We start from the raw sequence: 25,220 nt of genomic DNA, 5'->3' as shown, positions 1-25,220 counted from the left end.
TTAAAATCATGAATTAATATTATTATATTATTAATATTATGTTGTATAAAGACTAGTTAGATTACTGATTTAATTGAACTTAATTCAGATCTGGGCAAGAAAGAGGGATTATAGCAGTGGTGAATGCACTTAGCTTTAACACATGGAGGAGGGGGGGTGTGTATGAGAGAGAAACAAAGTGAGCAGATTCAAATAATACAAATTTATTGTCTTTAAAATCTAGCTGTGGTTTTATCTTGACAAGCCACAGAGAGTCTCAGGGGTGAAAAGTCTGTGTTGCCTGGCGAGTTTCCAAATTGGTTTGGAAACTTTATGATTGGAAAGGGGAGGAAGCTGATCCATCCTGCCCATTTATTCAAACCCCTCCACTGAAATTCCACAGGATGTAGAGATGGAGAAGCCAGCTCTGCAGATTTATGAATGTCTAGAAGACTTTCAACTCCATCATGCTCTAAAAAATCGCATTGTGCTGTTGAACAGCATACAGTGGTTGGACATACAGCAGATATAGTGTAGACCTGTGAAGCTGCAGGCGTCCTCGCTGGCTCTGACTCTGTGACGGAGTAAATGTCAGCCCTAGGTGAAAGTCTGACTTTTGTGTTTCAGGCCTGCCAGCAGGAAACAGGTAGCACTTGAAAAGCTGTGACCATGGCAATACCAGACTAATGTTGTGAGGGAGTTGTTGCTATGGCAAGCATCCTGTGTTTAAAGAAGATTGCAGTGCATTATTGGTGAGGGGGAGGAGTTGCTATGGGGACCAGGTACCATGGTGAAGAATAAGGTTAGACAGATATATGGGTTTCCTCATGGAGCAGCTTTCATTAGAAATCACGGTCATGGTGATTCAACTCAATGATTTGTCTAAAACTTTGGTCAGAGTCAGTGTTTTACTTTGAATTTTTACTTTGAATCAATGTATACATCATATGTATGTATATAAATATACATATTTTTACATTAAAGTCATAAAAAATATATGAATATTAAGTAAATTCACTACTCACTTCCTGTGTGCTGTAAATGTAAGTCACAGACTGCCTCACGTAGCTTCTGTAAATGAAATCATATGGCAGAAATGTTTTTTCATTTTCCAGCATATTTTTCTAACTTCTGAATTTTTCTAAAGACACAAAATTTTGATTTAAATTTTGACATTTGAACCTTTGGGGAAAACAGTCACAGGATTACAGGATCGTAATAGATAATGCCGGGTTTATGGACATATGAATCATTAATTACCAGCTTCATGATTGTGTAGCGTTATTCTGAAAATTATTCGTTTACACAAGCAACTAATTTAATCAAGCCTGGGGAATAAAATCCAACTAAAGAATATCAGCCCTTCATTCACACATACACACAACATATATATTTTTTATATTTTTCAAAACATAAAATATAAGAATTTGACATTTGTCTTTTGGTGCAAGAGTTTGCAAAAAGCACACAGATCATATAGTTAAGTATAACTATTTAAAACATGAATAATGAATTTATTCTGAATCTTGTTGCTCACCACTACACAAATGATCAAGTCACTTGATGAGATTAGATTTAGATTAGTTCACACATACTCGATCAGGAATGTCCATTCACTTATTTCATGTGCTTTATTCATGTGTTTGAAGGATTTAGTGCTAGAGCTTTTTAACCGTGCTTCAAGGTGTACAGGATTGACGTCTGTGTTACCAGGCATTGATCAGGCTGGTGGTGGAACAGAGTGAGGACCGAGGCAGAGGTTGCAGCCAGTGTAATGTGCTGTTAGCACAGAGCTGCAGCAGATGCTGGACTCACTGAGTGTTGGTTAGGGGCCATTTAGCACCAGTGAACCTGCTGCTCTAAACTGGTGACCCGACACAGTGCTCACGCTGCGACCACATATGTCTACTCAAACACGCACGCACGCACACACACGCACACACACACACCAGCTGCTTGTTTTCATCCTTGCACAAACACGTTTTCATCTGCAGCGTTACCAAAATCACCTGGATTGTCAAAACAAGTTTTATTGAATAAAATCTCAACGCACGACAGATATTTATGGTAAAGCACATCATCTGATACTGAAGACGTTTACAGAAATATGTAGAAAGGCTCCTTTCTCAACAAACATTGACATCAGTTTATAAAAGCATTTGAGGCGAGGCACTCAAAACAATACTGATAGATAATATGAGATATGAAATCAATATGTACTCTCCCTTTACAAATGGAAAGAAGGGAGACTTCCTGACATGATCCCCACCTCTTAGAATAAAAAAACACAGATTCAGCATGCTTGTGTGAGAAAAATTACAAAGACAAGAATGCATTGAAAAGAATTCCAGCTTTCAGTTTTTTTTGGCACAGCGAGCCAAACATCTGTCACATGGAGAGCATGTTCTCTGTGGAAACAAATACAAACACTAAAGCCTGATATTCATCCATGAAACACGAATATAGACCAGAGCAAGATACTCACTTCAAGAATGACAAAGCATGTTGCGTAATAAACCACATGACACATGCGTTTCATGCTACAGGGGTGGAGACGTGTTCATGCAGCTGTGTAGACGATGTACAGCACATCCAACACATCCCATCACAGCTGGATGAGCCCAGTCTGGCAGACAATACGTTTCTCCTTGGCCTTAATGTGCATTTATTTGGTCAAAATCAATTTTTTATATTGTCCTGCAGTGACAACTCCCTCTGTGAACGTATGACTAGTCAACACATTATTATTCATTAACATTTATTTTCTGTAAATCTATGAACATGAAAGTCTTTCACCCTTCTTGACCCACACAGGAATAAACATAAAGAAATATTCAATCTTTGTTGATCTAAAAGCAGCCAACGTTAAACATATTCAGGCTGTAACAGTACACTGCTGTTTACTTTAATTCACCTCAAAATATTTAAACTGCTGGACTTCAGCTGATCGAACTAAAAGCCACCGGTTTTGTGCTCATGAAGTTACTGGTCTGGTCCTCACATCTGATGTTGACCGTCCACATACATTTGGCCATATGTGCATTTGTTTAGAACATTGGAGTGTCTGAGAAGTTTGGCTTATTTTGTCAAACAAAAAGAGATTTTGGTTTCTCCACAGTGCAACAAAGTATCAAAATAATCAGGCGTCATGTTGGCATTGGAAACTTAAACAGGTAGTGACACCCAGCCATGACATGACATGACACAGAAACAGAGAACAGCCATGTGTGTGTGTGTCGTTTGTTCTTTCTGATTTGGGCCTGATGCACCGTGAAGCTGAGACACGGACGTGAATCTCACCACTGCGCCCATCCATATTTGACATTCAGTAAGCTTGCATGAGTATGTTTTTATTGTGATTATTAATCTGTTTTAAAGGACCAGTCTGTAGGATTTAGTGGCAACTTGTTTCTCCCCTCACCTCAACCTCGACTTCAAGTTGTGTAGGGGAAACTATGGCGGCCATGAAAAACATGAAAGAACATAAAAATTCTTATTTTCAGGTGATCATACACTGATGAAAACAGAGTTCTGAAGATTATATTCTGTACAAAGAGCGCCCTAAATCTGACACACTGGACCTTTAAGCAGAGAATTCATGGTATAAATGCTGTTTCTTAAATAAATGTATGCATGAAAATAGTCATATTTAAAGATATTATTTGCATAAATGACCAGATACCAGCTTGAATAAAAAAGGTTCTGGCACAGGTTTGAGTGAGTCTGTGCTCTGCGTTCAGTCTGTCGTGTCTCTTCAGAATCTGGGTTTCCCTTTTTTTGTTTTTTTTTTTGTCCAGCAAAAGCAGCGTCTGACTACAAAAAGAGTGAAGGAGGTCAGAGTGTTGCATGAGTATGCAGACCCTCACAGCAGCAGGAATTGATTTATGCCATGGTGTACCCGTAGCTCCCACAATGCAGCGCTACCAGCAGCCGGTCTCTCAGGACCTCCTGGCTCGGGTATTCTGGGAGTTTCAGCATGTTGATACTGTGGAGAGGAGAAAAAAAACAGAGGGGTGGACATGGTCAACGCGCTGGAACACTGTGGTCATGACGAGTGCTGAGACTCAGACGGATCCAAAACAAAAACCTGCAGCAATAGAAATGACCTGTTGCACATTGGGCCATGCAGAGACCTCTCCCTGTTTTTTAACACTGAGCTGTCAGACTGTGTCAGAAGAGACACACTGCCCTCTAGTGCTCACTAATATCTGTCAGACTTACTTGTACTGGCTGGGTTTATTCACTCCTTAAAGACAGGGATCATTACACTACATCCCTGCCAACACAACGTGTACGTGTGAGTCTGAGGCAACAGTTCATAGTTCACAGCTCATAGTTTCTTAGAATGTCCGAGAGTCAAGGCTGTAAACTCAAAGGAAGATTTGTGGAAATGAAATTTAATTTCAGAAAAGTTTTGAAGAAAATGGAGACACTTCCAAATCATGAAGTGTAAACTAGTCTGCTGCCAGAGTGGCAAAGCACGGTGGGTGGGAAAAATACAAATAAAAAGCCACACTGAGACAGAAGACACAAGACACAAGACATGACAGGTCAAAGACAACAGAACAATTAGAAAAGGACTCAAGTACCAGGTACTGGAGGTAGGCAGTAGGTTGGAGGTGTATGGCACTGCAGCAACAGTGAACTTCTGTAAACCGCTGCCACCCATCAGGTAGGCGAAGCCGCCATGAGGAACCCTGGAACTGATAGAGAAGGATCCTTCACTAAAGAATACATACAACACGTTTCTGTGTGGAGAACTAAAGCAGAAATCCAGCAGACGAACCTTCCGGTGACAAACTGAAGCAGAAGAACCCGTTCCTCCTGGGTCAGGCCCGTCACCACCTGCCAGAACCACTGCAGACACACGAGACGGACAGAAAGAGAATCAGAACCCAGAATGTTACTGGTCACCGAATGATGATGAATCCTTCCTGGGTTTTATCGAGGTTATGGCACATTTTAGAATTTACAACTTTCAAAATGAACAAAGCTTGATGAATAGAAGATATGTGAAAATGTCACATGCAGTGGTAAAGATCAAGGACACGTCAACTTTGATGACACACTACATCCAGGACTTATTTCTGCTCTCTCTCAGTCAACTGCTCTTTATAGATTGACATTTCACAGTTACCATCAATAAAAGGAGCCTTTCTCTTGTACCACTTAGTAAATGTTGCTTTCCTTGAGTTCTTTTTGCTCTAATCCATAAATGTGATAAGATAACAAAGAGAACAACCTGTGTCTGAGGCCTGGACAACCTGATCGATGACCCTGAACTCAAGCCAAGCAATAGTTTTAGGTTTTAAAGGATCCACCTGGATGACGGGCTCCTGAGGGTCGTAGCCACTGGTGTACTCTGTGTTCCTGCACCAATCCTGCACATCGATCTCTGGCATCCCTGACAGCAGGAGCTCCTACACAAACACACACACACACACACACACACACACACACACACACATATATAGTACACAGCAGTAAAATGCATGTTAAAATGTGGGTTCAATCAACCAACACTGTCCGGCTATGATGATGAACACCATGCAACTTGAATTCTATACCCAGCAGATGGGTGTGTGTAGGATGGAGTCCCCTTATGATTTAAACGCTACAAACATTCACGCTGCTGACAAAGGCTGATCAGTGAAAGAGCTGATCACATGGCAGTTTTCCTGCAATGACAGCATGACCGAGGCATGTCCAACAAATCCAGGGAGGGATAATCATCATGCTGCACTATCGATCCTCCCAACACTGAGGACATCAAGTCTGCCAATAAACACACACACAAAAAACACCCTCTAATGGAGGGTGTTTTAGAGGGAGGGGCTTCAAGGTGACCCCAGTATCCCCCTATCCAAACACACAAGCTAAGCAGGCGGGCAGCAGACAGGCAGAGGGGAACAAGGAGAATACCAACTCCAACTGTAGAAGACAATGGAGGAGAAGGAAAGGACAGGGAGCCCAGAGGAGGATGACTGACCAATTCGTATTCATCGAAAAGCTGGATGAGCGAGGCGGGGATGAAGGTGTGGAATCCTTGCAGGAAAGCGTTTATCTGAGGCTGGATGGCTCGTGTCATCCTCAGCTCCGTCACCAGCTGGACATACTCGGCCTGAGAGAGGACACACACACACAGACACAGACACACACACACACACACACACACACACACACACACACACACACACGTTATTCTTTGTGCTCCTGCTGGGCTGCTAGTGCCATCTGCAGGCATGCTGAGGTACTGCACTCTCTAATGAGGAGTCTTCGGGCGATAAGCTGAGAGAAAAGAGATCCATCGCTCATAGGAGACCAACTATGGATGAATGTACTGGAGGGGAGCTAAGGCCGGTCATTAACGCCACCTTCAGCCACACTGCTGCATCGTGACACCACAGAAATACTCCAGACGATGTCCAATGAGAACATCAGACATTTAACAGATCCAGTCTGAGCACTTTGTGGGAAAGAAAATGGTTCAGGAAGTTTTCTGATGATTCTAGTTTGAGTTGGATTATGTGGCTTAAATACTTACTATAAATATAACAATGTAATAAAACATTTACTCTCAAATGGAATCTGTAAAATGAAGCTTTGACTTTTCACCGAACAAACTATTTCTTGCGTTATGTCGACAATGGGTGACATCACGCACTGTGTTCACACTGACTGACCTTGTTGTCCTGGGTGACCAGGATGCTGGTACCTCCAGGTTTGAGCGGCACTTCCTCCATCGCGCCGAAAACGTCTGTCTCTACAGAGAAGGTGAGCTCCAGACCCAGATCACTGATGTCATTGTCCAGGATCCACTGCAGGTTTTTGGCGTACTCTGGATCGATGGACGACACGTCCTGATAGTTCACAGGGATCCCTGACACACACACACATGCAGAGTTATGTGCACTGGATCCATGACACTATGTAACATAATGGAAGTCAGATACATAATGCTCTAAAAATATCAGCAAAATGTTACAAACAAAATGTTACAGATAGATTTTTAATATGTAACAAAGCTGACTTCACATAAGAGACTTTACAATTCTCCACTCAGCAACTGTTTAAAAAAGAAATTCAATATCTAGAACCATCAACATTTAAGTTATAGACAACAAATAATACTAATGAAAAAACTAATACTTGTCTGGCATATGATCAAAGCATCAACAAAATCATGTCAGATTAGCATCATGTGTGACCAACGAAAATCTGATACTTGAAAATTGAAATGAAACTTTGAACATGGACTGATTCCCTACACGTTGGAACTAGGCGTGACATCAAAAACTGACATGTCTTTGTTAAGTCAGTGGTTTTATACTATCTATTCTATTCAAAAAATCATGAGACAGACAAAGTTCTGACTAGATGTGACATCTAAACTGAATTGAATTGAACTGGGAACAGTCTGTATGCCCACATAGCAGCACACAGTTCTGATAGTTTTCAGAAATATCTGTCTATGAATGAACACAGGAGAGTGTTCCATGATGATGTTTTAGTAATGTGGTGCTGAATTAGCTACGGGCCATTTCTGTTTGTGATTGTGAGACACGATCAACAGGCAAACATTTCATCATTTCGTCATTTTCACTGATCACACAGTCAGTCTGAGTCCAAGAGTGTGTGTGATTCCTAAGCAAATGCATTAAACCACGCACACACACACACACACACACACACACACACACACACACACACACACACACACACACACACACACACACACGTCTGAGCCTGATCGCCACATATTCTTTTACCCAGTATGTGTTTGTAGAAGGAGCGGGTGAAGTAGATGTTGACCAGCTGTCGATGGTACAGAGCCAGACCCAGGATATGACCTGCGAACCGGAAGTAGTTCAGGTGGTCCGGGTTCACTGAGGAGTTACTGTTGGGCTGAAATGTGGTACCTGTAGATCATACACACACACACACACACACACACACACACACACACACACAATCATTCATCAACATGATGAAGTTCTGCTTGTCACCTGAAAGTTATCAGAGGAGGGAGAATGCCACGTACCATCAGCTGACTGAGTGAACAGAGCATAGTCTGGGTTGATGATTTCATTGGACAGAATGTCGAACCACTCTCGAACCACACCCTGACCCTGAAACACAGACCATGACACCCCTCACTGCTTTGGATTATATGAGGCTATCAGCTGACAGACGAAAACAGCCCATGGAGAACTCGTGCAGTCATATGAGTTTACAAACCCACCATCCCCTCCTCGCCATGGAAACGAACAGCGATACCCTGTTTAAGTTTCTCATTGGTGGACTTTGATACCATCTCACAGCTACTCCTGAATATGGAGTCTGTTTGTGACAAAGAAAAAACACAATTAGTACGCTGTATGTGCTGCAAATTTATTGTCCCCCTGCTTGTTGGCATACATCCACACACTATCACTTAGTAGCATCTTTACTCTCCTAGAGGGATCCAATACAAACACACCTGCAGTGGATGGAAGTCATTTGTGGGACAAACTCATTTTTCAAGTTAACAGTTTTTTCACCTGATGCTCTAAAAGGAGTTGTGTAGTATTTCTTGATCACTATACTTTTTATATCTCACAGGATTTCTAGACTTATCTTGAATGTGTATGATGAATGGGTTCATGCTACGTTCCACAGACAACTTGGAACTTGAAACTTTGAGAAAAAGTACACTGAAACACTGCTCAAAGTGCATGTACACATCCTTCTTTCCAACTGCACGAAGAAGCAGGTGCCTGTCTTCATGCACACTTCTCTTGTAAATATTGATCATCAGCAGCCGTGGATTGGATGTATGTGGACTACAGTTCTGTATCCGGCTGGTGAATGGAATATTTAGATATGTTTAAGTGTAAAAGTGCCAGAAAATAAAATGCAGTATGGCGTGTGCTACCTGTGCACTATGTTTTGTTGGTTTATCAAGGATGTGCTGCTGAGAGTTCATCGAGTGTACAAAGAAACATCCGTTTGTCACAGTCGGCCATGTTTCTTGTTTATGTGCGCTTCACAGGTTTGATATTTCAGCTTGGAGAGTCTGACCTCTAATCTCTGACTTCCACTGGAACGCATTAAGTTACAATCCTGATCCTTAGTTATATTAGAAGACATTTCATATCTTATTCATACTTAGCATCTTTTCAGCATCTATAATAATAACAGTGTTCCAATGTGTTCACGTTCTGTAACGACCTTAGTCTTCACTGTTCGTCAGGTGATGACCTCCTGGATGTGATGCTTGTGTGTATTTTCAGAAACACAGCAATGTGTTGCATTGTTAGCAGCTGCTGAATGTGTGTTTACTAATGAAGGCTTTCAGCATGTTTCGACCACTGATCCCAACCTTTCCAGTCATCGAGCAAACTGTGACATGATTTATGGATATTTCACATTACTGTATATTCAATGTATAACAATAACAGAACAAGTGACACTACACAATGAACCCAAATATTGAATGCACTGAGAACAGGACGTTTGGATGAACTCTGAGCTGATTATTTTTTTTGTCTTTATGTCAGTAGATCTGTTTTTCTAACTAAATATGGACTAAAAGGCTTTTTTTTTGACAAATAGTTTTCTTATTTTTCTTCTGTTAGCACCATGCTTGTTTGACTGTATACTTTTCTAATAGAAGGCTGTTTAGTGAAATATATCTAATATATCTTAAAAATAATTTTAATAAGTTTCCTTCACAGAAATGAATGAAAAGCTGAGTTATTGGTCTACTATAAATATTTTCTTACAGCCCTTAAAGGCCTCCAAGCTCCCTGTAAAGCTTTGGTGACCTCTAGTGAGGGTTAGACCTCCAAAGTTGGGAGCCAGTGGGTCAGACATTCAGTCATTAGCAGTGCTTAAGAAATGCAGCCCTCTCATTCATTTCCAGCTCTGCAGATCAGCGTGTTGGCTCAGCAGCGATAAGTAACGGTGCACTACGCTTTTAAGTAAGCATCTAAGTGATCATTCCTGGTAGAGTACTCTACAAAAGACTGCCTCCGTGTACATTTATCATATATTATGAGATGTCTCATGGTATTATATGCCTTCAAACTCACACCAGTAGACCTCAAATCATGCAAACACACACAAAGGAACACTTTTAAAAACAGTGTCTAAAATAAAAGAAATGTGCATGCTAACATTAACGTCCTCCTAAAATAAGACTAAGTGTTCACACTCTACCAACAACTGGCACATATTCACCTTCAGAGGCTTGTTCTGTGTGCATATGCCAATAAGCCAGGCAACATTACACTGGAGTGTAAATTACGTCTGCGAGTGGATTTTGGCTTGATGTCCACAGTGGAAGTGTACGAGCACAGTTTGTACCTCTGTGGATGAGCAGGATGTCGTTCTCGTTGACCGGACGATGAACCATGTCTGAGTCTGGCTGGCCAGCCAGCAGATGCTCGTAGAACCACTCACAACGATCTTTGAAGGGCTGAGGGGGGAAACAAGACTTCATCCCACACCGCACAGCACTTTCCTAAACTAATTACCACTTCGCTGTGCTTTTAACTCTCAGACTGTGGATTTTTCAGTCTCAACTGACAGCTCGGAGAGCTTTCAGTGCTAAAATACTCGGCTGTAATACAGAGATGAGGCTGGGTCTATTTGCATAATATATGCCTTTGTTCTCTAAGCATTGGCGGCAGAGTGGAGGATGAGCGTGAAAGAGAAAGAAAGGTTTTCCCCCTGGGGCTACAGGGCGTACCGAGAGAGGAATCAGGAGATGAAATCAAATTCACAGGTTAAAGTCTGTAATTAAAACAAGGGCCTACTCCCAGGCGAGCCATAATCCATGGGTAACGAGGCTTGAACGCCGCAGCTCAAATATGAATACTGAGGAGTGAATGAACAGCACACAACTCGGAGCAGCACTTAAAATTTATGAAGCCGTATAAATGGAACTTAAGACAAGTGTTATCGCCGTGGTTGTAACACTGTTAAATGATCCTGAAGTGAAGACGGGGACTTTCAAAGTCACTTTCCATAAAGTCCCCGAAGACACAAAAAGGTACTTGCTACTTACGTACGTGCTACTTGTCACCAATGTAGAAAATACTTTTGGTCCCACGGTGCAGTTTGCTTAAAGAGAGACAACTCAAACAGCAAGGGCTAATGGGAGAAATGTGATGGATGAAATTCATTTTGGGAGATAATAAATCTCACGGCTGACACTCTGATCTGAGACACATACGGACCCATAACACTCCCACTTTGACTTGAGCCGTACCACTGAGTCATCATTATCAGAGTGACGCTCCTGATAGACTTCAGCCAATCACCAGCTCATCACAGAACTCACAGTAAAGAAGCTGTTACACATTTTAATACTTGAGATTTTAGATCATATTATAATAAAGAAATATAACATGAGAGAGTAAAGTTGCCACTGTCTATGTGCAAAATCTTTATGGGTTATACTGATGCTGAATTAACAAGATGACTGCGAACATATGACGTCCTTTATCTGGTGTCATCTTGAGTGACGTGTTTTCACGAACATGTAACGAATTGTTTGAATGCCAGATTTCTTAAAGGGAGTTTGGTGTCATATTTTCCACGGACAGCGCAGGGAGCTTTAGTTTCCTTCAAACTGTTTTTGAACGTTTTGTCAACAGTACAGAAACACTAGCTAACTGTTACATGTGATAGGCTTGTCTGATGTTGACTGTTGGTTTGTTAATAGTTGTGCATTGATTACTGACGGTGGCTGATCAGGTTTATTATCAGCTCATTATGTTCAGTTTCTAGCAGCAATATGCAGGAAATGTGTGTTCTTAAACTTCCTGTAGAAATATGATTGTCTTTGTTACAATCTAAGAAAGATGATGAACATTAATGCAACATTAATGTAATGATAATAATAATCCGAGTGATACATGTAGTTTAAAGTCTGTCTATATCAGCACTCATGGAATGGCTCTTGTCCAATCAAATTACTTGTTGGACCTACAGTAGATAATCTAAAATCTATAATATTTTAGCACCACATAAATATGTCTGCTGACTGTACTGTGTATCTCCATGTGCCATTGTGGAAGCAGATTTATTGTTGTTGAATTGTTACTTCTTGCGTAATACTTTAATGATTCCTGTTGTCTTACCTGGCCCTTGATAATATGCATGAAGCGTGACATCAACTCTGGACACTCCAGGAGGAAGTGGAAGTGGTTGAAGATGATCTTTGGATTCCTAAAAAAAAAAAAAAAGAGGAGGCAGAGAGATGAACAGAGAGGAGAAAGAGACAACACCTGAGTGGAGATAAATGAAGAGGAAAGAAGTTTCTAGATCAATACTCAGTCTCTCTGTGCTGTGTGAGGAGGCTGAAGTATGGCAGAGGGCCATATTGACTTACCTGGTTACAAAACACTTGAGCACCTCGTCATGCTTGCAGACAAACTCAATGAAGCGAGGGGACGTCATTCTAAGTGAGGAAAGAGAGAGGAGGAAGAGGGAGTGAAGAGGGAAAGAGACGGACAGCAACAACATGTCAGCAGAAGCATCTGTTTAACAATCTTCTGTCACACTGTCTCACTTCTGTCTTCAATGGTAAAACCTCCATGCTGAAAAGAACGCTGGATTATAACTGAAGACATCACGTATCCGCAGTGCTGACAGAAAAGGCACAGGAAACCGAAACATAAAGAAAGGCGGCTCATTTCAGCAGGCACGTCAATGACAGACCTTGATTGGCTGTTAATTAAGCACCTTTAATGATCTAATTGCGTATAATTATGGACCTGGAGATTGGTTAATGCAAAGAGAGATAAATGTGGGAGCAAACAGGAGGTAGATGAGGCAGGGTGGGTGTTCGGGGGGAGTGCGCTCAACTTCTTGGAAAGTAAACATCGACAGAGAAATAGTGGCACTATGTCTTAGCATCAGGAATCAGCCTTTGTTGGCCCATACTGAAAACATGGTTGCCATTTTAAGTCATGAAAAAAAATGTGAGGAGGATTGTAGTCTATCCGACCATCCGTCCATCCATTTCACTGACTTATCCGGGGTCGGGTCATAGTGGAAATAGGTTTAGTGGGACGTTCCAATCATCTCTCTCCCCAGCAACACATTCCAGCTTCTCCTGGAAGATCCCAAGGTATTCCCAGGCCAGATGGGCCTCCGGAGGAGATCCCTGAACCTCAGCTGGCTCTTTAATATGAAACAGCTGCCTATCTCTCTCTCTCGTGCTCTCTAATTGTTAATTTGTATTATTAACCTATAGTGAAACAGCAGTAATAGTTGTGTCATCATTAGTAGTGCAGCAGTAAAGCAGTAATAGTACTTGCAGCTGTAGCTGTAGTGCTAGCTGCAGAAGTAGTATTGTTGTAGCGGAGCCTTTGGTATTAGCAGTATTATAAATCATGGCTAACACTCTCTGTGTTAAATGACCTGCCTTTGTGTGTTGATGGGATTCTGTATGACACTCGGCAGATGAAGACTGACTACAGACCCTTGTGGCATCTGACAGGAGCAGCACATATAGAAGGCCTGGATCACAGCGCTGAGTCGATTGGCTGTCATGGAGATAACGTCCTCCCCGTCGGCATACACCTCAGTTTCCATAACAATCTGAGGGTCCAGCAAGGAGGGGAGCTTTGGTGTGGAGCTGGAGTGCTCGACCTCCCGCTGTTTGAGAAGCAGGGAGGCTATCTCGCTACTGGAGGACGGCGACGACGGGTTGTTCCTGTTCCTGTCCAGCTCGGTGGAGATGAGCACGAGCCACTCGTCGAGGGAGTGCCACAGCAGCTCCAATGGCTGCAGAGACACAGAGAAAACTGATGGAGTGACGCATGAAGACATCGCAAGAGAGGAGAGACTTTGACCTTCAGGCCTTCTGCAGGCTTTACAAAGCTTTGTTCCTTTTTCATGTTATCTGTGATTGCAAGACAAAAACTCCAAACAACCCTACCTCAGCTCATTCTGAGGAACAATAGTACATACACTGTGAGTTACAAGTAAGTTTGCTTTTAATGGCTCACTTCATCCAAACTAAAAAAAATACATATTTCCTGTCTAAGCTCTTGCTATCAAGCAACACAAAGTTGCTGTGTTTGTGTTTTATTTGACCAGGTTTTCATCAACAATAGAATAGATGGGAAAACTGAACTAAAGGCTACATTCTGTGGTCTGTAGTCCACTGGGGTCTTTCTGTTGGTTAAAGGTATTTTACAATTGAAATCATAGCAGCGCCAATAAAAACTATACAACACAAAGTTCCGACCGAGCAGTCTGATTGGTCAACTAGACATTTAGAATGTGCTCGGATTAGCATGACAGCACACCTGACTCATCGCTAAAAATATCACTTCTCCATCTCCACATTGTCACATCCTGAAAATATAGAACATGTAAACAAATACGAAGTCCACAGGAAGCAACTTAAATGAAGTCACAGTTCTTTAATGAATACTCTGGATTTTATGCAGCTATTAGACCGCCTTATTAATACAGGTATGTACCTGGTTTGTGTGCAGCATGTCTGAGATCAAGCAGTTTAGTGAACGCAGAGAAAAGGACTAAAGGACGACTAATATGGACTGAAGCAGAATATTTCATTAGATAAAAACATGTTGCTGACACAAATGGAATGATTACACTGATCGTTGGTCAGTACATTTTGACTTTACAACGCTGTGGAGTTACTGGATTCATCAGCTGTGTTGAGTCGCTGACACAGCGCCATCAGCTTAAAAACAGATGTGAAGTTCACAGATTTAGTAGCTAAATCTGAGCAGCACTTACAGACCACACCACTGTCGTGCCACTAATGACACTAAAGAACACCCTCTCATGTAACAAACAATCAACAACAACAATCCCAACCCCAAATTAGAATGATGGCTCTTTTTCTGAGGTTACCTGTAGCCTGCATAATAATCATATTATATCACTTTCTTGGCTCTGCGTGCTTCCATGCTGCCATTTTCAGTATTCTCAGTGTGTTTCTGTAATGTTGTAATTATGTGTTCTGTGTATTTGCCGCTATACCATTCACCTCCCACTAACCTTAAAGACCTGGCTGCGAGCTGTCTTGTTGCCATTGTAGCCCATGTCGTTGCCGTTGTTGGGCGATGAAGGCCCCAGGCGGAAGACATGGCAGAAAATACGAACTATTCTCAGCAAACTCTTCATCTGAGCTTCATAACTGCTGGACAGGCTAAGGAGGGACAGAGGGACGGAGCACATCTTATCACGACTCAGCAATCACACTGTAACATGTGTAGTCAGTGAAGGAACATCTTTAAACATCTTTGGTCTTCTATTTTTGCTCGGCATTCATCTTTCTAAATGTCACACTGTTGTCAAAGATCAAGACAACTTGTAAGAAATATCTAAAGAACTGCAAATATTATGTACAATAATGGCTCCATAACTACAAGACAGAAAATATGTCAATTCAAAATGAAATACTGTACCTGAGAAGCTTGTGCCCATTGGTAGTAGCAACTTCAGCAAGGCTGGTCAAGATCCTCTGGTAATGACTGTCACTCTGCTGAGAGACATGCTCCAGAACCTGCCTGAGCTACACACACACACACACAGACACATCAGGACATGTGCACTGTATGTGGCTGATTAATGAATGTAAAGACAAAGTGGTCATACCATGCTCTCTTTAATATCATCATTCTGGGTCATCTGGATGAGGGTCTGGAACAGTCTGCCGTGATGCTGGATGAGGATCTCACAGGTTTCTCCATATCCACCCTGAACACACACACACACACACACACACACACACACACACACACACGCACGAGGAACAGTACCACAGAAGATCAACATTAACTGAGCAAAGCAACAATATGGGCTGTTACACCTCAGGTGGTAAAAGGAATTAAAGTGACCTGCACACAGAGATCCAGAGGAGTGACGCCATTCTTGTCAGGGAGGTATTTGGAGCCCCGAGACAGCAGGATCTGTGCTGTGTCTCTTTGGCCATGGCTACAGAACGACAAAGATTGTGACAGAACACGACACAGACTGCTCAGATTAACTGCTGTGGCTAGGTTGAACAGTTACAGGAAAAGTAAGAGAATGGAGGTGAGAGCACAGTATGAATCACCAACATGATGGTGACATGTCTGATAACACCACCTGCAGGCAAAGTAAAGAGGTGTAGCTCCAGAGACGTTTGGCCGGTTGATGTCAGCTCCACTGTCCAGAAGACACAACACCGTCTGAGCAGAAACACACACACACACACACACACACACGGAATACTTCACTGACTAGATATCAAAACTAAATTATGTCTACAATTAACAATACTTAAAAAAAAGAATCATTCTTGTTTATTATTCATATTTCTGGAGGAGAGCCAAGTTTGGACAGTAGTTCCATCCACTAGCTGATGTGAGTAAGTGCAGTGAAGGAGGGTGTGCCCAGTGCTGTGGATGAACACTATGGGCACAGTAGCAGCCGCATGGCTGCAACATGATGATAGTGTGACATAAAAGTCAAAAGATTGGATGCAAGATGTTTTCATCAAAACTCTGAAATGACACACATGGAGTTATGTGAAAACAAAACATAGTCAGAGAGAGAGAGAGAGAGAGCCAGTCCTAAGTTTTAAGTCTATTCTTAAAAGTGTTGACCGTGTCTGCCTCCCGAACCCAGAATGGTAGTTTGTTCCACAGAAGAGGAGCCTGATAGCTGAAAGCTCTGGCTCCCAATCTACTTGTGGAAACTATAGGAACCACAAGGAACCCAGCATCCTGAGAGCGCAGTGTTCTAGAGGGGTAGTAAGGTATTATGAGCTCTTTTAGATACGATGGTGCCTGACCATGAAGAGCTTTGTAAGTAAGGAGAAGAATTTTAAATTCTATTCTAGATTTAATAGGTAGCCAATGCAAGGAAGCCAAAATGGGAGAGATGTGATCTCTGATCTTGGTTCCTGTCAGAACACGTGCAGCAGCATTCTGAATTAACTGCAAAGTCCTAAGAGACTTATTGGAGCAGCCTGATAACAAAGAGTTACAATAGTCCAGCCTTGAAGTAACAAATGCGTGGACTAGTTTTTCTGCATCCGCCTGAGAGACAATGCGTCTGATTTTAGCGATGTTACGTAAGTGGAAGAATGCAGTCCTCGAAATTTGTTTTATGTGGACGTTAAAGGACAAATCCTGATCAAAAACAACTCCAAGATTCTTTACAGTGGAGCTGGAGGCCAGGGTGATCCCATCTAAAGTAACTAAGTCTCTAGAAAGAGAGTTTCTGAGGTGTTTGGGTCCAATTACAAGAACTTCAGTTTTGTCTGAATTTAACATCAAAAAATTGTAGGTCATCCAACTTTTTATATCCTTAAGGCATGCTTGGAGTTTAGTTAACTGATTGGTTGCATCAGGCTTGATCGATAAATATAATTGGGTGTCGTCAGCATAACAATGAAAATTGATAGAGTGATTCCTAATAATGTTCCCTAAAGGAAGCATATATAAACTGAATAGAAGTGGTCCAAGTACAGAACCTTGTGGGACTCCATGACAAACTTTGGTCTGCATGGAGGATTCATCATTGACGTGAACAAACTGAGATCGATCTAAAAAGTACGATTTAAACCAGCTTAGGGCGGTTCCTTTGATGCCAATTCGATGTTCCAGTCTCTGTAAAAGAATTTGATGGTCAATGGTGTCAAATGCAGCACTAAGATCTAACAGGACAAGTACAGAGATGAGTCCTTTGTCTGATGCCATTAGGAGGTCATTTGTAACTTTGACTAATGCGGTCTCTGTGCTATGATGCACTCTAAATCCTGACTGAAAATCCTCAAATAGACTATTGTTATGGAGAAAGTCACACAGCTGATTAGCTACAGCTTTCTCAAGTATCTTAGACAGAAAGGGAAGGTTTGATATCGGTCTGTAGTTGGCTAAGACCTCTGGGTCTAGAGTGGGCTTTTTAAGAAGAGGTTTAATTACAGCTACCTTAAAGGACTGTGGTACATATCCTGATAATAAAGACAGATTAATCATATCCAATAACGAATTACTAACTACAGGTAAAACATCCTTGAGCAACCTGGTTGGGATGGAGTCTAAGAGACAGGTTGACGGCTTAGCTGCAGAAATGATTAAAGTTATTTGATGAAGGTCGATGGGAGAAAAACAGTCTAAATACATATCAGGTTTTACAGCTGTTTCCAAACTTGCTGTATCAGAATGCAGATCAATGCCTGTTGAGGGCAAGAGGTGATGGATTTTGTCTCTAATAGTTATAATCTTATCATTAAAGAAGCTCATGAAGTCATTACTAGTTAGACCTAAAGGAGTAGATGGCTCAGTAGAGCTGTGATTCTCTGTTAGCCTGGCTACAGTGCTGAGCAGTTTACCTTTATGCCATAATGATAATCCAACTCATCCCAAACAATCTCAGTTGGGTTAAGGTCAGGTCATGTGACACAACACTCCATCACTCTCCTTCTAGGTCAAATAGACCTTACATAGCATGGAAGTGTGTTTTGGGTCATTATCCTGTTAAAAAAACAAGAGAACGTCCCACCCAGATTTAACCAGATGGCATGTCGCTTAAAGAACACTATGGCAGCCATGAACAGTGTCATCAGCAAAGCACCCCCACACCATCACACCTCCTCCTCCATGCTTCACAGAGGGAATCATACATCTAAAACCATCTGTTCACCTTCTCTGCATCTCACACAGCATGGGGTTGGAACTAAAAATCTCTAGAACGTCCATTTCTTGTTGAGATATGTCTGCTACTTGAACTCTGTGAAGTTATTATGTTTCATCATAATGTTTGATGGTTTTTGCAAAGACACGTTCAAAGTTCTTCAAACATTCTGTATTGACTGACCTTCATGTCTTAAAGTGATAATGGACTGTTGTTTCCCGTTACTTAGTTGAGCATAATATGGATTACTATAGTAGTTGAAGAGACATTCACTGTATAACAAAACTATCTCTGAACAATGATGAACTGATCTGGTCTCAAACTTATTAAAAAGGCAAGAAATTCCACTAATTAACTTGAAAAGAACAATTGTTCCCCTCACCAAGATTAAGGGTGAATTAGTTGAAGAGGTTGAAAATTTAAGATCTAATGGTTTGATGGTTTAATGGAGTAAGCCTAAAATACGACATAGGCTCTTCTTTTTGAGGAAACATTTAAATTAGACCGTCATTTGTCAAATCATTCCAATGTTCTATGAATCTGTCCTGCAGAGTTTTCTGTCCTTCAGCCTGCTCTGCACTCTTGGAAGTATGAACGTGCAAGATCAAATTACAATGCATGAAAGTGAGCAGAATCATTCGGTTTGATCAGATATCTGCAGCACAACTGCACAATGTTTACACAATGTTTGCTAAACAATTAATGACAATCATACACTGCATGCTGCCGCAGTGTGGAATGTCAGTGCAAAACAAAATGCGCTAACGTGTTGTAGTGATGACAGTACAGTCAAGTAGGTCTAATTCTGCAACCTACCAATGGCAGCTGACCTCATTTATTATCTTCAGAGTAGATTTTTAAAGCAGATTTTGCGAGTGGTGCTAATTTTGGATCCTGTGGTTAAGTATTGCGGATGTGTCATATGTGATAGAATCATCATGCTCAAACAGTAAATGGACTTCTATTTCTATAACGCAGCTACCGTACAGCTCTTCCAATCTGCTGCAGTCAAACTCAGTTGCTATGGCTGGTACAAGGCTTAACACAAACTTTTTTTTCCCCAAGGAGTAAAGAAATGTGGAGCACAGTTAAAAATATTCAAGTGCCAGAAAAGTAGCAGGTAGCTGGTACTATCCACAACTTTTAACAAAAAAGAGCGAGCCCATGTACCGTGCAGTGGAAACATAGCAGTACTGGATTTAGTTCTGTGTACTACTGGTACAGTTCATATTTTCTAATTTTATTCATATATTCACAGTTCACGGTTCATATTGTTTAATTAGCAACAGTTAAATTAAGGAGTACACTCTGGCTATAACATAGCAGTGGTGATGAGGAGATATGCAGATATTAATGAGTAAAAAAGAGCTTTTTTCAGATTTCTGCCTGTTGAACAGATGTTTTTACAAATTACTCTTACTGGCTTTTTAGTTGTGAAAGATCTATTGTACAGTAATGAGCATAGCTGTTGTCAATTAAAGGACCAACATTTACTGCCCTCAAACCACAGGCCATAAAGGCCTACAAACCCAGCCAGGACCAAAGTCGTGAGAGACAAAAGATTTGCCAAACCGAAGACCGACATCTGTTACTAAAGTCTGAGTCCCTACCAAGTAGCCTGACTAAGTACATGCATCATTTTTTCAATTAGAATAAAACTTCCAAATGTACTCACAGTCTTGTGTCCGTTCTGACAGGCTACATGTAGAGCTGTCTGCCCCATTGCATCCTCCACATCCACGTTGGACACATGCTGAACCAGATCATGGAGGAGCTCAGTCCGCCCGTTCACTGCCAACCAATGGATCTGCAGCAGAAGATCACATGGACACTCATTATCTGGACTACAATGCAGAATTAATGAACTCAATTGATTAAATGATTTTAGGACATTGCTACATGAACCACAGTCAGAAATACATTCTACTCACAGCAGTCAGTCCCTCATTGTTGCAGATGTTGACATCAGCATTATATTCCAAGAGTCTGCCCATACACTTTTTTTGTCTGAGACAACAGGAAGACAGTAACGTGTTAGCATCATCACACACACACACACATAGTCACTCTGATACATGCCACTTCACACTCATAACAGCCAGGACTATCTCATAGGTCCAAATGACAATCTGGATCTGTAATGTGAACTCACTTGACACGAGAATCAGAATCAAACCTGAAAACATAGATCAGAGAACAAAGATCAGATGCTCGTACCCGTTCCTAGCAGCGAGGTGCAGAGGAGTACAGCCTGAGATGTCCTGGTAGTTTGGGTTGGCTCCTCTCTTCAGCAGCAGAACCAGACACTCCACAGACCCACAGCTGTGCAGAGAAAACACATGAGCAACTTAGTGTCAAATGTATACATCATGTACACAAAATCACCTGTGCTCACTGTGTGACAGATCAATGTTGTCATGTTGAATACAAGAGTTTCATAAAACCAAAAGGTAGACATGTCAACCACATGTTTACTTCCTGACTTCCCTCTAGTGCTGTCTATTCTGAAAAAGGATATTAAAATAATTCAGCAGTGTGTTAGTATGTCTTTTCTCCTTTACTCTGGACAATCCACAGACCTCACTGGAGACAGTTTTCATTAGAACTACTGAGAGGACTTACCCAAAATATAGACCTGCATTTAAAAAAAATGTTTTTTCAATATGGGCAAACATGAATAATGTGTCAGTGTAGATTGACTGGAGATTAAATCTACTTATATACTGAAGACATCAAAACTATTAAATAACACACATGGAATTATGTGGTAAAGGGAACAGTTCAGGTCATCACCTGAAAAGCTTTTCAGTTAAATGGTATCAAAGTTAATTAGTGGAATTCTCTTGCCCTCTTAATAAGTCTGAGACCATCAGTTGTGTTGTTCAGGGGTAGTGTTCCAACTTCTGTAGTAATCCATATTATGACAAGAACTGATCATCTAAGTAAAGAACAACAGTTCATCATCACTTTAAGACATGAAGGTCAGTCAGTCCAGAATATTTGAAAGGAAGACCAAGCGTCAGCTCTGCTGCAGAGAAGTTCATTACAGCTACCAGCCTCAGAAACCAACAATTAACAGCACCTCATAAATGCAAGTACCAGACACATCTCAACATCAACTTAATAACTTCTTTGGCCAAGAAACAGAAGGAATGGACACTAGGCCAGTGGAAATCTGGACTTTGGTCTGATAAGTCAAATTTGAGATTAAAACGCCAACAGTTTATTCAAATTTTAATCACACCTAACCACAGCATTCTGCAGCCACATGCCATCTCATCTTCTCTGAGCTTAGTGGATCCATCATTTGTTTTTTAACAGGACAATGACCCTGAGCACACCTCCAGACTATGTAAGGACTGTTTGACCATGAAGGAAAGTGATGGAGTGTTGTGTCATATGACCTGGCCTCCACAATCACCTGACATAAATCCAGCTGAGATGGTTTGGAATGAATTGGACCGCAGAGTGAAGGAAAACAAGCGTTCAGCATGTATGGAAACTCCAAAAACATCAGAGTGAGGAAGGAGGGAAGTGACTAAAACTTGAACACATTCCCTGAGCCACATCAGATGGTTGTTTGAAAATGAAGATAACTCCCATCATCCCATGGTACCTCATCATAATCAAGTCATCAAACTGTCTTCAGTAACAGAATGTAACCTGATCCTGATCACGTTTTTTTAAAATATGCTGGACAGGAGGAGGTTTGAGAGGTCTTTACTCATTCATTAGAACAGTATCTTACTTGGCAGCAATGTGCAGCAGACTTCTCTTTACACGTCCAAAGGCGTAGTTCACATCAAATTTGGAGTTGAGGAGCAACTCTGACACTGACCTTGAAAAGACAGGATAGAACAAATATGACATTTCTTCTGGAGACAAAAGCAGCATTAACTGCTGTGCACGAAAAAAAGAGAAAACTCAACTAGACGTGTTACGACTGGCAAAACATGCTGCCGCTAAACATGACACAGCAACGTGTTTCATCCCAAGGACTGTGATCAGTGTGACATCACAAACACAGCCTGGGGTGACGCTCACCTGTGCTGGTCAGCCATGACCATTGGCATAAGCGTGTACACTGCAGTCTCATTGTCTGTGGAGGGAGAACCGGATGTGCATTAGCATACTACTGACTGCTCAAAGTGAATTTTTGAATCATTAAACACATAACGTTCAATCAATTTTTCAGAAACATTCTTCAGCTAAAGCCACTAAAGATAAAGTGTCTATCTATGAACATGTTAGTTCAGTGCTGGTGTATATCTGTCAGTCGGCAGGGGACATGTACATGTCTCACACTGAGCGTGCACGCACACACACATGCACACACACATTTTGATATGTAAAGGTGTAAATAATCTAATCCAGTGATTCTCAACTGGTGGGTCGCGACCCAAAAGTGGATCGCGGACTCGTTCTCAGTGGGTCGCGGGCCTTTGCCTGGGAAAAAAATGTTAAGAACAAAATCCTGTGCTTTTATTTTGAAGTGGATTTTTTATGCCGCGGAGTGCCGTCTATTCACAATCGCCACAGTAGGTGGCGATAAAGCCTTGTAATGTTAATAGACACCCACCAAACTGCACCATCTTTTCATTAAATAAATTTGAGAAGTTGAAAATTTTCCTCAATTTGGGTCACGGCTTGTCCTTTAGGGGTGATGGTGGGTCCCGAAGCCAGACCAGTTGAGAACCACTGATCTAATCAAAAATGGCTCAATTCCATGTAGCTGCATCAGTTTAAAGGTCCTGGTGTTGTTGTCACACTGCTGGCTCGCTGTCACACTGCCATGCCTCACTGGGACACTTGCATGGGTGGGTGCATCCCAAGTCTCTTCAGGTGGATTCACCCTCCCACCAGGGATGCATGGGAAGACACAAGGAAACCATGCGAGGAGAGAAGAAATGAGGAAGTGTGTTTTTAGAGAAGTGGGATGTTTCCTTTCCTCTGAAGTGTCACGTGACGCGACATCTGTTTCTGATGACTGCAGTGGCTGATCACAGCTGGATCAGCTGTCAGGACTTTTGATGGCGTTTCGCTTCCTCTCTCTGAATTTAACTGTGCTCAGAATAAAAGTTAATGTTGATCATGAAAAGAACCATCTTTCCAATGAATGATGCAGCTTGTTTGTGGTCCTGTTGTTGTTCAGGCCTACGATGAACACCAGTGTTTAACTTGAATCACAAAGCTGAATGTCCAATCAGCTGCAGCATCCAGTCAATAACTGATATCCAATAAAGGCGCTCGTCAGCTGATAAAAGACTTCCGTAAAGGCTGCTCTACTGTCTCCTCGCTCATGGCTCCTTAAAGATCCCTCCTTGCTTCCTTACATAGAGACGTAAGAACGTTGGGACAGCCTACAGAGAGAACTACAACCACTTCAGGCCCAGGTGAGGACACAGGAAGCAAGGAAACATAAAGTGTATGAGCTTTGTTGTTCCTGCTGTTCAGTGTAAAGCAGATACACGCTGAGAAATATCCATGCTCTGTTTTTGTATGATGTTATGTTCACATGACACTGACAGCAGACAGAACAATCGTTCATCTTACACACTGAAGGAAACTGAGCTGACCTGTCCGAGCTCAGTCACAAACTACCTGTGCGTACGTGTCATATATTAATAATATGTGAATAATATGACTGTGTGCTGCAGGCCGGGCTCGTATGACACCTCACGGGCTGTACTCGCACGTGAACGCCGTTGTTTACGCGGGCAGCTCGCGCTGTTTTAGCTCAAACCTGTCTCGGTACCTTCCGGGAGTTCCACGGTCCTGGCCCGGCGGAGGGAACGGGTCAGCCGGCTGAGCTGTACGTTGAGCTGCTCCATCGCCCTTTCCATCATAAGTAAACGGTCCACCGGGATAAACCGAGGGAACAAAGCCTCGCCCGCCCGGTTTATTTGTTCCTGATGGGGCTGCGTTGTTCCGGGGCGTCGTCCATGGGCGCTGGCAGGACGGGAACTGTTTCTGTGTCAGACACACACACTGATTTACAGCACACTCATTTCTTCTCCAGCACTCACACCAACACTTACTGCCCAGCCTCCGACACTTCCTGTTGTGATGACGTTCAAACGCTATGCGCTATGGGTGATGGAGTTTCCACTGTGTGGTTGCCTCTGAGCTTAAAGGACAAGCCCAGTGTTTTTGCATTTGTAGTCTATTGAGCTCAGACAACATATCATGTTATATCATATCGTTAGCTGCAGTGAGGTGCAGTGTGTAAGACTCTGGGCCTTTATTGTCAGAATAGGGCAGACATGGAATACAATATTCATAACTATGTTATCATGCATGTATGATCAACTGAAAATAAGAATGATTTTATTTTTGTTACTTAAAAACCCTTTTATATCTACAGAGGGGGCGGGTCCTCTTCGAAGCCACCATATTGATTTATATATCAATATATATATATAAATATAATAATATATATAATATATATTATATATAATATAGAATAGATCAGTGAACACTGATATAATATATAATAATATATATATATATATATATATATATATATATATATATATATATATATTATATATATATATAATAGATCACGTGAACACTGAAGCAGT

General features: G+C 41.6%; 1 protein-coding gene across 5 annotated transcripts; it reads right to left on the bottom strand.

Annotated features, from left to right (window-relative positions):
• Positions 1–1,989: 1,989 nt before the first annotated feature.
• Positions 1,990–24,749, bottom strand: hace1 (HECT domain and ankyrin repeat containing E3 ubiquitin protein ligase 1). Of its 5 annotated transcripts, XM_027286884.1 has the most exons (25): positions 24,675–24,749; positions 24,392–24,600; positions 22,681–22,735; positions 22,385–22,474; positions 20,854–20,958; positions 20,568–20,643; positions 20,312–20,443; positions 16,102–16,184; positions 15,852–15,948; positions 15,610–15,711; positions 15,420–15,526; positions 15,010–15,160; positions 13,397–13,758; positions 12,359–12,427; positions 12,108–12,195; positions 10,327–10,438; positions 8,222–8,319; positions 8,021–8,108; positions 7,749–7,898; positions 6,663–6,859; positions 5,969–6,100; positions 5,222–5,399; positions 4,766–4,836; positions 4,569–4,682; positions 1,990–3,964 (listed from the first exon to the last, which is right to left on the bottom strand). In XM_027286884.1, the coding sequence occupies exons 2-25, from the start codon at positions 24,480–24,482 to the stop codon at positions 3,842–3,844; spliced, it is 2,871 nt and encodes a 956-aa protein (XP_027142685.1). In that variant the 5' UTR covers positions 24,483–24,600; positions 24,675–24,749; the 3' UTR covers positions 1,990–3,841. The 5 variants fall into 5 exon arrangements, with proteins under 5 accessions (XP_027142685.1, XP_027142684.1, XP_010746302.1 ...); XM_027286883.1 differs by lacking the exon at positions 24,675–24,749 and having other exon boundaries at positions 24,392–24,668; XM_010748000.3 differs by lacking the exon at positions 24,675–24,749 and having other exon boundaries at positions 5,301–5,399; positions 24,392–24,668.
• Positions 24,750–25,220: the final 471 nt, after the last annotated feature.

The sequence above is a fragment of the Larimichthys crocea genome, chromosome XIII (assembly GCF_000972845.2).
Source record: "Larimichthys crocea isolate SSNF chromosome XIII, L_crocea_2.0, whole genome shotgun sequence".
NCBI lineage: Eukaryota > Metazoa > Chordata > Actinopteri > Sciaenidae > Larimichthys > Larimichthys crocea.
Note: the sequence above shows the minus strand (reverse complement) of the source record. Positions and strands in the feature narration are given on the sequence as shown.